At 37.6% G+C, this 15,528-nt stretch overlaps 3 protein-coding genes and 1 pseudogene across 7 annotated transcripts; 2 read left to right on the forward strand and 2 right to left on the reverse strand.

Moving 5' to 3' along the window:
• Window positions 1-747: 747 nt before the first annotated feature.
• Window positions 748-3,031, reverse strand: LOC137743257 (protein transport protein SEC31-like; annotated as a pseudogene).
• Window positions 3,032-3,626: 595 nt separating this feature from the next.
• On the reverse strand, window positions 3,627-6,349 carry LOC137742517 (uncharacterized). Of its 3 annotated transcripts, XR_011069415.1 has the most exons (4): window positions 5,749-6,349; window positions 5,337-5,451; window positions 4,604-4,975; window positions 3,627-4,334 (listed from the first exon to the last, which is right to left on the reverse strand). XR_011069415.1 is itself a non-coding variant. In XM_068482405.1 (3 exons), exons 1-3 carry the CDS (start codon window positions 6,104-6,106, stop codon window positions 4,882-4,884), a joined length of 567 nt encoding a protein of 188 aa, XP_068338506.1. In that variant the 5' UTR covers window positions 6,107-6,349; the 3' UTR covers window positions 4,351-4,881. The 3 variants fall into 3 exon arrangements, 1 of the variants encoding a protein (XP_068338506.1); XR_011069416.1 differs by lacking the exon at window positions 5,337-5,451; XM_068482405.1 differs by lacking the exon at window positions 3,627-4,334 and having other exon boundaries at window positions 4,351-4,975.
• Window positions 6,350-8,849: 2,500 nt separating this feature from the next.
• Window positions 8,850-10,766, forward strand: LOC137742292 (non-specific lipid transfer protein GPI-anchored 6-like). Of its 3 annotated transcripts, none has more exons than XR_011069379.1 (4): window positions 8,850-9,303; window positions 9,421-9,522; window positions 9,666-9,825; window positions 10,371-10,549. XR_011069379.1 is itself a non-coding variant. In XM_068482121.1 (4 exons), exons 1-3 carry the CDS (start codon window positions 8,961-8,963, stop codon window positions 9,784-9,786), a joined length of 582 nt encoding a protein of 193 aa, XP_068338222.1. In that variant the 5' UTR covers window positions 8,853-8,960; the 3' UTR covers window positions 9,787-9,825; window positions 10,371-10,766. The 3 variants fall into 3 exon arrangements, 2 of the variants coding, with proteins under 2 accessions (XP_068338223.1, XP_068338222.1); XM_068482121.1 differs by having other exon boundaries at window positions 8,853-9,303; window positions 9,650-9,825; window positions 10,371-10,766; XM_068482122.1 differs by lacking the exon at window positions 10,371-10,549 and having other exon boundaries at window positions 9,666-9,846.
• Window positions 10,767-12,387: 1,621 nt separating this feature from the next.
• On the forward strand, window positions 12,388-15,269 carry LOC137742119 (uncharacterized protein At5g01610-like). Its single transcript, XM_068481876.1, has 2 exons — window positions 12,388-13,029; window positions 14,905-15,269. Exons 1-2 carry the CDS (start codon window positions 12,535-12,537, stop codon window positions 14,947-14,949), a joined length of 540 nt encoding a protein of 179 aa, XP_068337977.1. The 5' UTR covers window positions 12,388-12,534; the 3' UTR covers window positions 14,950-15,269.
• The last annotated feature ends 259 nt before the right edge of the window (window positions 15,270-15,528 follow it).

The raw sequence follows: 15,528 nt of genomic DNA on the forward strand, positions 1-15,528 counted from the left end.
TCTTTCTAATTGCTTCCAACAAAGTACTAAAATTAACATAAACTCACCTGCATAATATAGGGTAAAATGTACAAAAACATAATACAGTTAGTATGTGACGGGTTGATTATAAGAAAAAGTTATGAATCGGGTTTAAAGCATGTAGAAGAAGAAATAATAACAAAAAGAAATAATAATCCTAAACTCATGGATCAAACCTATTTCAATAAAATAGGTTATTCTTAATAAGGAGTCGAAAATTATGAATAGACTAGCCATTTTTTTTACTAAAGCTCGATTCTCTGCAATTTACTTGAACTTAGCTTTCACTTTTATAAAGAAAATTGTATTCACATACAAAAATTTACACATCAATCCTTTTTGTTATCAATTTTGTATAGTCAAAAATCAAATAAAATTACTCCATACTGATTTATTATGACTAATAATACTATCTATGATAAATTGTAAAATTCTAAATTTTAATCTATTTGTAATAGGATAAAGATATAGGAACATGATTAACATACATCTTATTTAGTTTCTTACACACACTTGTTTAATTATGATCAAATTAAAAATTTAACAGTAGGGTGCAAATTGACTAATTATAAGAGTTGAGGGGGGAAATTGGCTAAATTAGAGTTGAGGGGGGAAATTGACTAATCATGAGAGTTCAGGGGGGAAATTGGCCAAAATTAAAGTTGAGGGGGGAAATTGGCTAATGGTCACAAGTTTAGGGGGGAAATTGATAATATACCCTTTAATTTAATGTGTCGAGAATAATGCCATTAAAGAGGAATGGGAAAGCCAAGGGGCTTGTTGCTCAAGTGGGTAAGAGCGTTTTTACCCTTGCACCTGAAGTTATATGGTCGAATCTCACCTGATAAAGTGAAGAACTGTGTTTAACGAAGAAGTATTGTCCTATCAGAAATTAGATTACAGCAACACATGACCTATAGACTACAAAAACCAAATTCCATTTTTGTGACCTTTTTCGCCAAATCCTAAGTTGTATAACTCCAACCAACGGAATCAAATCCAATTAGTATAGATCATTCGCTTGCTTTCACATCTTTCCTGGATTACCACCACGCTGTTGATTCGCAGCAGTGGGCGAGAATGGATCAAAAAGTTGCTGTCCTCCTCTAGGACCAGACGCGGACTTGCCAGAGGCAAATGCGAGATTGTTGCTGAACTGTTGATTTGGAGGACGTGGGATCTCAGGTTGAGTTGAGGGAGCAGGATAGTTTTGTTGAATTTGAATATGATTTCCTGGCCTTGGAGGCAGAGGACTGGGCAAATTGGGAATCTGGTGAGGTGGATTGAAGTTAGCTGGTCTCATTGGCGACTGGTGTCCGAGGTAGAACGGTACTGGAGTCTATAAAGGTTGCGAGTCTGGGAGGAACTGAGATGGCAGTTGAATTTCTGGCGTAGGGAGCAGTAGATATATAAGCAGATGGATGCTGACCCAATGTCGTCACCGAGCTGTGGTCTGTGGTCTTAATAACACCTAGACTGCCTGGCTAAGGAAACTGGCAAGACAGGTGCCTGAGGTGCTGCAGGTGGCAACATTGGTCTGGCGAGAGAAGCATTCTGTGGTGAGAAGTGACTGCTTGACTGGGGAACCGTTTGGAAGGATGGATTCTGTGGTCCGTGAGGCTGAAAAGTTAAAATGCCAGGGCTTGGAGCCGTCATCATTGATGGTTCTAAGGGAGCAAAACTTGGAACACTTCCAGAAACAGAACTTGGAACTCTTGCTTGCAGAGAAGTATAAGGAAGTCCCGCTTGAGGTCGTGGAATAAAAGTAAAGCTTGGTGCTGCAATAGAATGGTTTATAGAAGATACCATATTCGCCGTTGATATATTTGGAGGTGGCGGCATGGATGCAACACCTGGTTGTGGAGCTGGTGGACCGCTTGACCATCCAGTAGAGCTCCCAGCAGGCAGTTATCCAGGACAATTAATAGACATATATTGCAGAAATGAAGGTGCAAAATTTGTGGGGGTCGGTTTCCCATGAATGTGAGGGGGAACTGAAACATTATTTTAAACTGATTCAGCCTGAGAAGCCATATATGTATGCGGCAAAATTTGTGTTCTTGGTGGGTTTGGTATAGGGGAAACAAGAGATGTTGTCTAGGGGAAACAAGAGATCAAGGAAGCCCAAATGATGAAGGCAGGTCTGTGGGGTTGAAAGGTGATGTTGACAGATGGGATGGACTGTTGAGAATTGGTCGGGATGGATTGTTGAGAATTGGTCTTGAAGAATTCAGCGGATTGAAGCCAGGCATATTCACAGGAGCGGAAGATGCGCCCGTCAAGAAAAAATGGACCAGGGTACTGAAACTGCCCATTCAGTGAGTTTGTGCAGGTCCTGCCAGTGGTTGCACCATTCCCTGATTTACCACAGTTGACGGAACCATATTAGAGGTGGTACCGTCCTGGACTTGACTAGGACCATGAGCATTATCACCAGAAACTGAAGCACCTGTACCGGTAACCGCTACCAGATTTCCCTATATGGAAGTAATTCAAGTAACGATAGTGAGAAAACAACTGTAGAAATCGTAATAAATAGCATGAAAGAATAAAGTATAAGAAACTGTTGGATGTAAAGCTTGATGTTTAAACATAAAACGAAACTCACTGATACAGAGGTGACTAGCAGTTTAATTATAGCAACCGCTGCAACTACTTTATCAAATGTGTCAGCTGATATATGAACGTATAAGTTTTCATATTCACCCTGGATTTCACTCCTATCAGATGGTTTTATTTCAGCCTGCAAATAAGTTGAAGAATAAAAGAGGGAAAAGTCAATACATGTATGTATGGGCATTATGTCACATCTCGAAGCAACCAATTGATATGTTGAAGAAAAGATGAAAATGGGTAAAACCGATAATAAGAACCGTTCTATATTATTTACTGATAAGTACCTTCGGTTCTATCCCTGCTTTGGTATCATAGATTTGAATCTTGGCTCCACCTTCTTCGTTTCCATCACAATCCCATTGCCTCTCTGGTTCAAGTGTGCTGCCTCTGTCATCTATGTGGCCTCAGGCCTTGTAATACTATTTTGTCACCAATATAGCCGGCAAGAATTAAAACAACACCAAGATGAAAGTGTTCGAGAGAGGAGACATAATTAAATTGCACTGTTGAATATTACTCTTGTATATGTGTGTCCTTGAATAAACTAGGACTAAATTCGATGAAATTGAAAGGACATGGATCAAAGTGGATCTTTTTGAAAACTATATATAACATGCAGAAAAGAACAAAATTGTCACCTTTTCAGGAGACAGTCACGCAATGCTTATATACATAGGCAAGCAACTAAAGATATTAAGCAGTGGAACTCCCCAAACAATAGAAGAATATCCTTCAGTATACAAGAAATTCAATCTGGGACTGTGAGAAAGGCACAAACTTTGAAAAGCTCTCATCTGAGACTCCTAGCTGAACACTATAAAACAATTGGATGTAAGCAAACACATTAGTTAGGAGCCATTATACAGGTAAAACGGTAAAAGATACTAACGTGGAATAATAAAGGTTAATCAATCCCTTTGGGCACACTTCAATAACTTAAGCGAATGATAGCAATAAATTAACAATATGTCATCATAAACCATTGCCTGTTTAAAAGTAATACCCTGACTTCTGGAGGAGTATTCCGCTAGAGAAAAGAGCACAGCAGCAGAATCTTTATCCTCAGGAGGAGCACGGAAACCCAAAGAGAAGAAAGTTTCAGGCTTTGAGTTCGCATAATGGACAATTGAGCAAAGTGCCAGAGAACAGTAGAAAGTTTGGCAACCGTTTAACTTGGAAGTATCTCAAGAAACCTACTCCCGTGGCATCAAGGTAAACCATCAACCATACATAATTTCTATTTTATTCCAATTTTATATATTTGACAGTATTATTTGCACAGTATAAGTATAAAAAGCTGAAACTATACAGATATATATGGAGCCAGTCCAATTACCATTCCTTGCAAAATCAAATACTATTTATTGATGATTTTCCAATAATCAGCCAAACAAGGACCCTTTCTGTAACATTGCTCTTCAGCAACAATTGACAGTAATGATTGTGAACCTTTATCTAAAGAAGAAAAGAGAAAGTGGTAGCCTGATGAACAAGCCTTGGTGGTAAAAGATCGCATACCAATAATGACTTTGAATATAATTGTACAGCAACGGTATTCTTGCTTTGCACCAGGGTCTCATATTGGATGGAAGATGTCCAAGACAAATATTGTTGTATCCATATGCTTGAAATGCAACAAAAGGGACAAAAATGCATATACAACGCAGAGCTCCACCAACAACAGCCTGCAATGCCAACTGCAACAGAAATGAAAATTATTAAGTGATCATCTTCTTCACAAGTATAAATCAACAATTGCTTTCTGCTACATAATTGACATGTTCCTTTTTTTCTTAGATACGGTACAAGAATATTCTAACTGCATCCCCATAGTATTGCTGAATGAAAGTCTACTTTCATGGAACTGGGTAGGCAAAATAAATTATTGATAATCATGATACTGACCCTTAATCTTTCATATATACAAATTTAAAAATCATAAATAAAATAAAAAATTGAAACCTACAAAAGGACGCTTCCTCAAGAAAACAGCATCATAGGTCTGATGCATAGTCTGAAAACAGAAATAACCAGCATTAAGCACTCCATTGGACCTTGAAAATCCAGAGAGGGCAAGCCAAAGAACAGCAATAACATCTTTTCCAGATATTAGATGATACAATCCTCCAACAGAAAAAAGGGTGAACAATGTCTCTGAATATTTGCAGTATAAAGCAGATGAAAACCCCAGCCTGATGCAATATCATAGGTACCAACAATATAAAGCAGATGAAAACAGGAAAACTACATTGATGAATAGAATATGGAAGCTGGATTGAAGCAAAACAAGATCGAAGCCCTCACTGCTGCTTCATGGTCCAAAATAACAACTGAAAGCCTGTTAAAGTGACAAAGGGAAGATAACTAATCAAAAGTTTTAAACCAAATAAAAAGTCAATGTCAAAATAATCAAGGGCAGCCAATTGAATCCAGGTTCATAAATATTATAGTTCCCCATTCTCGAAACTTCATTCTTATATATTTCCACATTATTTCCCCTTGATTGTCGACAAAATCCAATTTCAGAGGAATAGGGTCTCATTAAGGAAAGGTATTTACTTTCATTTGTAAAATGGTGCAAGTAAAGCTCTAACTATTGTTGGAAAAGAAACACACTTGAAGCTACCAAGTAGTTATACACCGGATAAAGTTTGCCTAATCAAATTGAGCTTCTAAAAATCCTAACCGAACCAGCTCACCTGTATAGATAAACAGCTGCAAACACTGCAAACACGAAGCCAATGTTGTCGATCACATAGCCAGATAATCCTAACACAGCTCTCTGCCCAATGACCGGAACCAATGGTGCCAAAACTGAAACCACAAGGCACCACTGCCTAGTTGTAAAAAAGCACTTATCCAAAGTTCAGAGATTGCCAATTGGGTAAGCTCAAAGTTCACTAATTGCCAATTGGGTAATCTCAAAGTTTACAAGTTGCCAAGTGGGTAAGCTCAAAGTTCACAAATTTTCAATTGGATAACCTCAAAGTTCACAAATTGCCAATTGGGAAAGCTCAAAGCCATAAATTGCAAATTGGGTACTGCTCAAAAATCCAGAAACTAAAAAATTTACCAATTGGTATTACTAAAAACTGCTAATCCGAGCCTAACCTGTGCGGGATAACATCGACATGCAAAGAGGAAGAAGCGGGAAGAAAGCGTAGGTCTGCTCGTACTCATAGCCACACTCTGAAATCCGAACGAAGTAGACACTGTCCCACACAATGCTGGACTCGATAGCGGAGATCAGAGAAGGAAGAGAACCTTTTGTTGTGAGGGGTTGGTGGATAGGCAATTGGGGTTGATGGGGGCGGAGGTGTATTAAGGAGACAAGAGAATCCGCCATAGGAAGTTTAGAGTCAGGACTAGGAGTCTGGACTGGATTGCTGATCTGATAACTCTGGTTTCGTGGTGGAGTCTCGGTGAGGAATTCGTCGAAGAGACCGGAAACAATGGGAACGGGATGCATGGAGGATGAGTTTCAGGAGTTCAAATCTTCTGCGCCAAAATTTCACTGTGGTCTCTCTGTGACATAACCAGATTTTGACACGTGTCCACACTAACTTCAAATTATAAACGGCGTTAACTCTTTGGAAAAGAAAAACAAGATAAAGAACCAAGAACTCCTCGTAGTGTTAAACAAGTAGGAATTCTCCATCCTCAAAAATCGAATTCAAATAAGTATGAATCCTCTTTCTCTGGATTTCCCAATGACCCAAATATCCCTGCAAAATAACCAGAAAGCACATAACTTTTTTATAATTCTACAAAAAGCAGGCATTTTTGAGATTTATTACAAAAGATGTAGCTAAAACGAATTGAGTAAAAGCATTGCATGCGGCCCAGATGAGAAAATTGAATTCTGAGAAAACCCCAGATGAGAAAACTGACCTGAAATTGCAAATCTGATCAGAAATGTTGGATTTTTGCCTGAGAACTCTCACCCAGATGTGGTTGGGGATTGGCGCAATACCAGCTGATTGCCTGAGAACTCGACCTTCTGCGTATCGGTTTCCTTTTTTTTCGTCGCCGGCGTCGTCTTCTTGGCGGGTCGTTCGGATTTGCCGAGGTAGATGGGCCACAAGGAAATGAAGTGTTTAACAGTGTTTACAAGAAAGATTAGCCTTTTTGTTTTTTTCTCAAGGTTTAACAGTGTTTAGCGTTGGGAATGGGTCCAATAGAAAATTGGAGCTTATAAAAAGTTGGAATACTCCTCATGTTGTCAATTAGTTTTATGGTGGAACCTTAACGTTTTTCATGGTATTCATGAGATGAGGGACCTTGCATGAGATTATAAGAGATTAAACTATTCCTTATATTGCTAATTAATTTTATGTTGGAATTCCAAATTTCTTCGTTTAGAACTACTTTCTTCGTTTAGAACCGTAGAACATGCAAATTTTCGGTTCAGAAGATTTAAACGCATACATGACATGTGAATAATGAAGAAGAAAGATGGTTAAAGGTAGAAGATAGAAATAAAGAAGATCAGATGAAAACAAAAACTCGAGATTGAAACCAAACAAATGGTTATAACCGTCCTATTAATGAAGATGGACACTAGTGATCGTAATGTGATCGATCGACGTGAAGTTGTTAGAAGGTACCGATCTTAAAAAACAGGTTTAAGCAGGAAAAGGGCTTTAAATATGAGGGTGTGATTTATAACTAACACCTATGTGCTGGTGTGATCTGATTACGTGGTTTCCTTTTCCTGGCCTGTTTCTGTGATCCTCAAATGACCTAAATATTGATAGAGAGAGTGGTCCACTTATCTAACTTGAACAAGAAATCTATATCCATACATTATTTGTTTAAATAAATGAAATTTGTATATGATAAGTTATTGAATTTGATGTTCATCTCGTCCCGTGTCGCTACTTATAAATATCTTTAAAAGAAAAGATTATCGTGTTCATTCATCTCAGTATTGTGTATGATAATTCTTTATTCATTCTTCAAAGATACTTACAAAAATTAAAAGAAGCGGCCAGAAATAGTGTTCAAATTTATGTCATTCGATTTTGTTTAAGAAAGTGTTTCTTCTGTCTGTCTAAAACATTAATTCTGGAAACAACCTTACTGTACTTTATATTGCTCTGTTGGAAGTTGGAAAGAAAACCAATTTTATAGCATCATGAGAACATGGAAACAAAGTTCTAAACAGTAGAGCATTTGATCACATGGGGAAGAAGTTAACCCCTAGTTTCTAAAAGCAAAACAAGTCCAAAGCTTCTTTACGACTTCCTTGTTCACCAGCATCATTGTAAGGCAGATTTGTCTGCCTCCAAAGATTATCAGAGATATAAAGTAAGTATTATCTAATCACGGATGAATGAAAATGGTCACAGGTTCGAGATTTTAATCCAGATAACCACGAGTTTCCAAAACTAGATACGTAGAAAATGATCTTGAGTGAAACAAATTAGAGAAATATTTTAAATTTTGTGTTTTCTGCTTCTGGTTTTGAGATTAATACTGAAACAAAAGATACCATACAACACAATACAATGAAGTGCCCCTTTGTTTATGCCATTACAGAACTCATCCTTCAGGCCAACTGAAAGATCCCCCAACTGTCCTCTATGTGTGGAAAAAACAGAAGAAAAACATTACAATATTAATGTACTTTTAAGTAGTATGTACTAATTCAACGATTGTGAAACCTCATACGTAGTGTATGATTAAGAGTTACATATAAGTTATTGCACCGGTGTCTCTTTACTGAGGAAGTCTTACTAATTGAACAATTTTGATTCATACAATCATTGTAATTCACATCATATATATGATTAAGAGTTATATAAATTATCACATTGGTGCATCTTTATTTCGAAAGTCTTACTAATTGAATACTTTTGATACGTACAAACACCTTAAGCCAAGTTTTATGTACAATCAAGGGAAAGAGAAGTTACCACACCGGTGTCCCTTTATTCCCCTTTTTTTTTTGGGTGGGGGTGTTGCTGTTGCAAAAAGGACAGTATTTCAGTTCATTCAGGGTTTGCGCAAACGAGGGCACTACAGCAGATGAGTCCATTATTTCTTCTAGTTTCAGATGTGATATTTTGGTGCACTATGTGACAGGCACCCGCGATTTCAAGATAAAACATGTCCTTTCACATGTGAAGCCTCCAATGAAACTATACGAAGATGCTTGCACAATTATTGCCACTCCACCACCCAACTACCTTCAAAATGGCATAAAAACCAAAAGGGCAGCCAAGAAAAAGCAGAAAAACCACACACAAAAAAAAATAAATAAAAAAACCCATTTCTTCTCTCTCTCCCGGCCCCCATCTCTCCTTTCTTTCTGCACTACCATGAGTAACTCAAAGGATGTGAGTGTGCAGGCACTCACATGCGCCTTGGTGTTGATATTTCTAGTTGGTTTTGGCAGCTGCAACATAGACCAGGATAGGGCAGAATGTACAGACCAGCTAGTAGGGCTTGCCCCGTGTCTTCCGTACGTCGGCGGTGATGCCAAAACTCCAACCTTAGATTGTTGCAGTGGAATTAAAGAAGTGGTGCAGAAGAGCAAGAAATGCCTCTGTATCCTAATCAAGGACCGCGACGATCCGAAACTCGGCCTCAAGATCAATTCCACTCTTGCTTTGAACCTTCCTAGTTCCTGTCATGTACCTGTCAACATATCAACATGTATTGGTAAGTACATATATATAATCAACTGAAGTATATTCTAATTAGTTTAATTTCTCTAGAAATGGACATGATTATATATATCACTAGTTTGATCATTTTCAACGTTGTTGATGGATTCAGATCTCTTGAATTTGCCATCAAACTCTCCGGACGCGAAGATGTTCCGGGATTTTGAAAACCAGACTGAAGCGAGAAGCAACACTACTGCCCCTTTATCCAGCGGTATTCTAACAAATTTACTCCTAGAATTTTAGCATACTATGAATGGTAATTAATTTAATTACAATTTAATAGTTTTTTATCTAGTAATAAATGTTTAATTTACTTGGTTTTATGTTAATTGTTATAGTGAATTCTACAAGCAGTGGTACAGTTGCTCAAGCAAAGAGTGATGGTGGGAGGCTGGAAAAAAGATTGATGGGAATAGAGATGCTATTTGGGACTCTGCTGGTGTTTTATATTTCACACTTGGTGTTTTATGCTTGATACAAGACTGCCTTGTCCTTACTGCTGATCGTTTTGTGTGTAATGATCTCTCTCTCTCTCTCTCTCTCACATCATCTGCACTTATCTCTCTAATTATATATTAATCAATTGGATATTATTATGGGGCGTGTATGGATCAATTGGGATCATTCGAACCCTTTATATCATGTTTTGTAATTTGTAATGACAAATGTTAACAAAATTATAGCCTGCAACTAAAATGGTCACTTTTGGCAACAAATATTGATCACTTTTATGTCCTATATGTTAACACTAAACCACAAGCAAGATTCAGTTACTCGAATCACAACTGAACAAAATACAAAACACCAATTCATATAAGGTTGAAGCATACTAACCTGAAGAACTTTCATTGGATGCAACCATGGTTATTCACGATCAACCTGAATGCAGCTGCACTTCTTCTCTCTATCACGATGAATATTGATCACTTTTATGTCCTATATGTTAACACTAAACCACAAACAAGATTCAGTTACTCAAATCACAACCGAACAAAATACAAAACACCAATTCATATAAGGTTGAAGCATACTAACCTGAAAAACTTTCATTGGATGCAGCCATGGTTATTCATGATCAACCTGAATGCAGCTGCTCTTCTTCTCTCTGTCACGATGCTTATTGCTCAAACTAAGAACAGAACTCAGTTCCAAAAAAGCGTGTTCTTGTGAGAGGAGAGGTCGCTATATGTTCATACACATATCCCTTCTCATAATGGAATGAGGACTCCCTATTAGAATCCTTATGGAAAACAACTTATATTTTCCTAATCCATATCAATTCATTACTCCAACAGAATTCTCAAGTTTATATCAATTGGTTTCAGATAGCCAATGCCGGATCACCTAGTCTCAAGTTTATATTCTTAACACTATATATCTTCAGTTTCTCTTCTTTCTTTTTGGTAACCCACAAAATTTGAAGAAAATGAAATTTTGGTGAATGTTTCGCGGGCTCGTTTTTCAGACAATCTGATACATTGGGTTAGTAAACTGTCAATCTAAAACTCTAGTTTGTAGACACAGTCAAGAATGTTAGTAGACCTCACTGTTTTCACAGTCCTGAAATATCTCATTGGGATGTTAATGTTTTGGCAAATGATCAAATTTTCCTCACTTCCTTAATATTAAAGAGAAAGAAGTGCCTCTTGAGAGGAGCTAGAGCTAGTGGCTAGCTATCCCTCTTTCACGACGAAGTGCCTCTTTCACGACCTTATACAAATCATGAGACTCGATGCGAAAAAGCTAAAATATGTAGCAATTTTTAATTACAATAGAAAACAGTCACTTTGTCGTCTCTTTTTCATTTTTGTTCGTAAAGCACAAACCCTTTTTCATTATTGTTCGTCATCTCCAATTCAAGCCCAAAGCTATGGCCATGGTACATTACAAAGCCACATGGGCTTCAAGCTTCTATACCGGCCTTGCATTGAAAGACAATATCATAAGTATGCTCATGCGTAAAATTTAACAATATGCATCGCCACCAGCTGTGAGCCACCAGAAATTATCGTGATAAAACCATTAGCTGATCCTCTTGAAGAAAAAAAAAATTACGTATGTGCAGACGATCTAAACTTAACGAAACATATTCCTTAGCATATAAAAATGCTAGAAACTTCATGTAGTATTCGTGTCACTTCTGTGTCAAACCTTTTATATTAACAAATCGTTTCGTATCAAACTCATTATCTTAATGGGTTCTTAAGAGGTGACTCAACAATAATCTGACTCGCTAACGTGTCGTTTCGAGTCAGATTAATGGATCGTGCAAGAAATTGTCATGCCTAATGTCTACACCAAACAAACAAATTGTATTTGTGTCATTTATGTGTCATATCCATTATCTTAATAGGTGATCTAATAACGACTTGATTCGTTAACGAGTTCTTAACGTGTGATCTGATAATGACCCAACTCATTAACAAGTTGATTAAAAAATTATTACTTTCATATCATTTCGTGTCAGATTAATAAGTCGTTCAAGAAATTATTACGTCTTTTTTAGACTCAAATTCTAATTGTGGTTGACGAATCATGAAATGTAACCCATGCTTTGGTGTACCTTTCTATTTATATCTTCTTCCCTCTTTTTGGTTATAGTAGTGACTCATCCATATATATTTTTTTTATCAATAGTGACTCATCCATATATATTTTTTTTATCAATAGTGACTCATCCATCTTAACTGTTCTTGTGTTTTTTTTTTCCCCTTAATTGAGAAATTCATTGGATAAGGTGAAATCAAGAGGTAATTTTTGGGGTTTTTTTTTAATATATAAAATGGTATTTTTTTGGATCTGGCATGATAATATTTTTACCGTAACCTAAAGTATGACATATCTAAATACTTTAAATTAGAACGAATATCTCATACTCCGAGATATCGTAACCCAACATTGTGTACAAGTCATAATATCCTTTTCTTTTCGTTTTTAACCAATAAGGCATTATCCATTATCTGATTCTTCTGCCACCAACCAACCTGGACTTCAAGAAAAACCCATGATTTCCCATAAATACCACACCAACCTCAAAACAAATCCAAACCGTCCAAGCCTCTCAAATCCAACGGTACAGACTCCTCTAAACCCCTCACGTCCTCAATATATACACCCAAAAATCTTTCCCGGAAAGTCCAACCTGCAAAGGATACTCAAGAACCCGAAAAGCACAGAACTTTGTCAAAACCCACACACACTCTCTGTAGCACCCGACCCGAATATGGCACAGAACCCGAAACCCCATCTGGGTCTGATCCCGATCCTCCTCTTCTCTCTCTCCGTCCTCCCAAGTCTCTCTCTTTCTCTCTCTAACTCCCCACCCGCAGTCTTCGACATTTTACCCGAATACGGCCTCCCCCGCGGCCTCTTACCGTCGTCGGTCTCCAACTACACGCTCTCCGACGACGGCCGATTCGTCGTCGTTTTGCCCAAGACCTGCTACATTCAGTTCGATTACTTGGTCTACTACGAAAAGACCGTAACGGGCAAGCTCACATACGGGGCGATCACGGACTTGAAGGGGATTCAGGTCCAGAGGTTCTTGTTCTGGTTCGACGTCGACGAGATCAGGGTCGATTTGCCGCCCTCGGATAGCATTTACTTCACTGTTGGGATCATCAACAAGAAGCTCGACGTCGATCAGTTTGAAAATGTCCGGTCTTGCCGTGACGGGTTATCGGGTTCTTGCGTCGGGTTGTTCAAACGGGGCATTCAGGTATTTTATTTATTTGATTACTTAAGTAACTGTTTATTTATCGCTTCTTGATTGCTTTTGGGGTTTTATAATTTTATGTTTTTTTATTGAATTATTGTGTGTAAATTGGATTTTTGAGTTTTGAATTCTTGCAACTTTATGCTTCTGGGTTTGTAATTTTAGAGCTAAATTAGATAATTAAAGTATAAATTGAATCCTTGAAGTGGTCATCTTTGTTAAAAAGAATTAATTTTGTTTGTAAAGATTGTGTTTTGTGTGTGATTATATGAGAAGTTTAATTCACTTTCTGAATTGTCATTATTTTTCCTGGTAATTGGGGAGGTAGTTAAGTTATTTGAATCTGTGGATGTAATCGATACGAACCGAAATGGAAAACAACAAAAACAAATCAATTTTGTTTGTAAAGGTTTTGTGTGTGATTATATTGAGAAGTTTAATTCAATTTCTGGATTATCATTGTTTTTCCTTGTAGTTGAGCAGGTAGTTAAGTTATTTGAATTTGTGGAAGTAATTGATTCGAACTGAAATGGAAAACAACAAAAATGCATAGAGTTGAGTGGTCCTATTGAGGAAAGCTCCTCAAGAACTTCCTTAATCATCAGCTTGCTTATAAGACCAGAAAGAGTGTTAGGTGTCCCTAATAAACTACTGGGACAGTTGGGCGGCTGCATGCGAAAGGCATGAGCATATAACAGCTTGGACAGCAAATTATTCTGTCTACAACCTGACGACATGCGTAACAAACGACACAGTGTGCAGAGTCTGCAAACTTGTCTTATGCGAAGCTTATGCATTACATTGAATTAGACTGTACTGGCATGTTTATTTGTTGAGTGAAGCTATGGTCGGTTTCATTGAATGGTTGAATTCGTAGGGAATGAGATCATGTTTTTAAGTCTAATGGAAATTGAATTAAAGTCTAGTGTGGGTGTATCATGAAAACCAAGTCACCAAAATTTAGGAGCATTTTATTGGAAGGTAAGTACACTGAAAGTTCTTCATGAAAGAAAGGGACTATTCATGCGTAATTTTTATCCTCTCATCCTCTGCTAGTTTGTCGGGTTAGATACTATGAGGCCGTTTCTGTTTTGTGGTTTACGGTTGGTTTGATATCATAAAAGGGTTTCAATATGTGGGTTGGAACTGGGATGGGGGGTTGTGGATGCTCAATATGTTTCTCATGCATAACATTATCAGTTCAAACTGGTGTGTGCGTGTTGCACCTTAAAGATTGATCTAGAATCTACGATATTAAATGAACGATAGGAAATTGGGTGGTCCCACCATGGGGAAGAAGGGTGTGTTGGGATTTATTGATTGTTATCTCTCTTTTGAAAATGTGAGAAATCTTGAGTTTTGGGAGTAAGCATTTGCATAGGCTTGTGTCTTGTGAGGATGAGATTGTTGTATCTGTGGCTTCTTAATGTTAACTTGGGAGTTAAAGGACAAGGAATGTTCTCTAGAGATCTCTGAAAATCAAACAAGTGGATTTCATGGAACTCTTCAATCACACGAAAATTAGTACCTCCATTTGGTTTTTATTTTTTTATTTTTTATTTTTGGGTTATATTTTTACACTGACAATGAGCGACCACAGTTTCAGAGTTATTAAAGATGCCATAGGGTTTAGTTAATTCTTAAGTCATTTTTGCTCTGTTGGGAACCTTGGCACAGATAAGAACCTTAGAATCACATGATTACAAGTGACTAAACCTTTGCTATAGGTTGTCTTAATCTCTGCATTAAGTGAGCTTTGAGGTTAAAAGTTTATCTTCCTGAAATTTTTTATGCTGTGTTCAAATTGGAATCCGTACTCGTTGTGCTTCACCCTACCGATATGTATGTAACATGTTCTTTTCCTGTGGTGATTTGCAGCTTCCAACCCCGGTGGAAGAAATTGAGATGCTAATTACCGAATAGACACCACCAAGTGGTTATGCTGTACGATGGAGTGGCTGAGCAAAGGGGCTCTCCAAGAAGTAGTTCACACTTCCAGACTCACAAAGCCGTCGAGTTTGGTTTTAGAAGAAATCAGTGTTATGTACTCCATAAGGGAATTTACTAGTGTTACTCGTTCGAACTGCGTAGTTTGTATCTGCAGACTGCATTATCGTCAAATATCGTGTATGACGTAATCAAATCTTGTATATATTAAGCTGGATGTTAAAACTCAAGACTGTTACTTCTACCCGTTAATATCAAGGGTGAAAGTTGAAATGGATATGTGTGCATCTTGGTGATATTACCTTGTTAGCGTTGTCGTGAGTGTCGGTGGAAATCGGAGGCAAACTATCTCCTCTCTTTGACATCCTTCTGAAATGAATGTTCGTTTTACTTTACTTGACAGACTAATCTGGAAACATAACACGAAGGCAACATATTAATGTTGTTAGCTGAAGATTATGCCAATTAATCGAAGTATGCATGATGAACCGCAATCGAATTCAAACCCTAAAGCATGCATGTTGAAATTTGATGATCGGGACGTTGAAGATTTCG

The sequence above is a fragment of the Pyrus communis genome, chromosome 8 (genome assembly GCF_963583255.1).
Source record: "Pyrus communis chromosome 8, drPyrComm1.1, whole genome shotgun sequence".
NCBI lineage: Eukaryota > Viridiplantae > Streptophyta > Magnoliopsida > Rosales > Rosaceae > Pyrus > Pyrus communis.

Coding starts and splice junctions, on each gene's coding strand:
- LOC137742517 (XM_068482405.1), bottom strand. CDS start 6,106: ATGCATCCCGTTCCCATTGTTTCCGGTCTCTTCGACGAATTCCTCACC. Junction 5,452..5,748: donor GTCGATGTTATCCCGCACAG/GTTAGGCTCGGA, acceptor TTGTGGTTTCAG/TTTTGGCACCATTGGTTCCG. Junction 4,976..5,336: donor GCAGCTGTTTATCTATACAG/GTGAGCTGGTTC, acceptor TCACTTTAACAG/GCTTTCAGTTGTTATTTTGG.
- LOC137742292 (XM_068482121.1), top strand. CDS start 8,961: ATGAGTAACTCAAAGGATGTGAGTGTGCAGGCACTCACATGCGCCTTG. Junction 9,304..9,420: donor CAACATATCAACATGTATTG/GTAAGTACATAT, acceptor TGATGGATTCAG/ATCTCTTGAATTTGCCATCA. Junction 9,523..9,649: donor TACTGCCCCTTTATCCAGCG/GTATTCTAACAA, acceptor TAATTGTTATAG/TGAATTCTACAAGCAGTGGT.
- LOC137742119 (XM_068481876.1), top strand. CDS start 12,535: ATGGCACAGAACCCGAAACCCCATCTGGGTCTGATCCCGATCCTCCTC. Junction 13,030..14,904: donor TGTTCAAACGGGGCATTCAG/GTATTTTATTTA, acceptor GGTGATTTGCAG/CTTCCAACCCCGGTGGAAGA.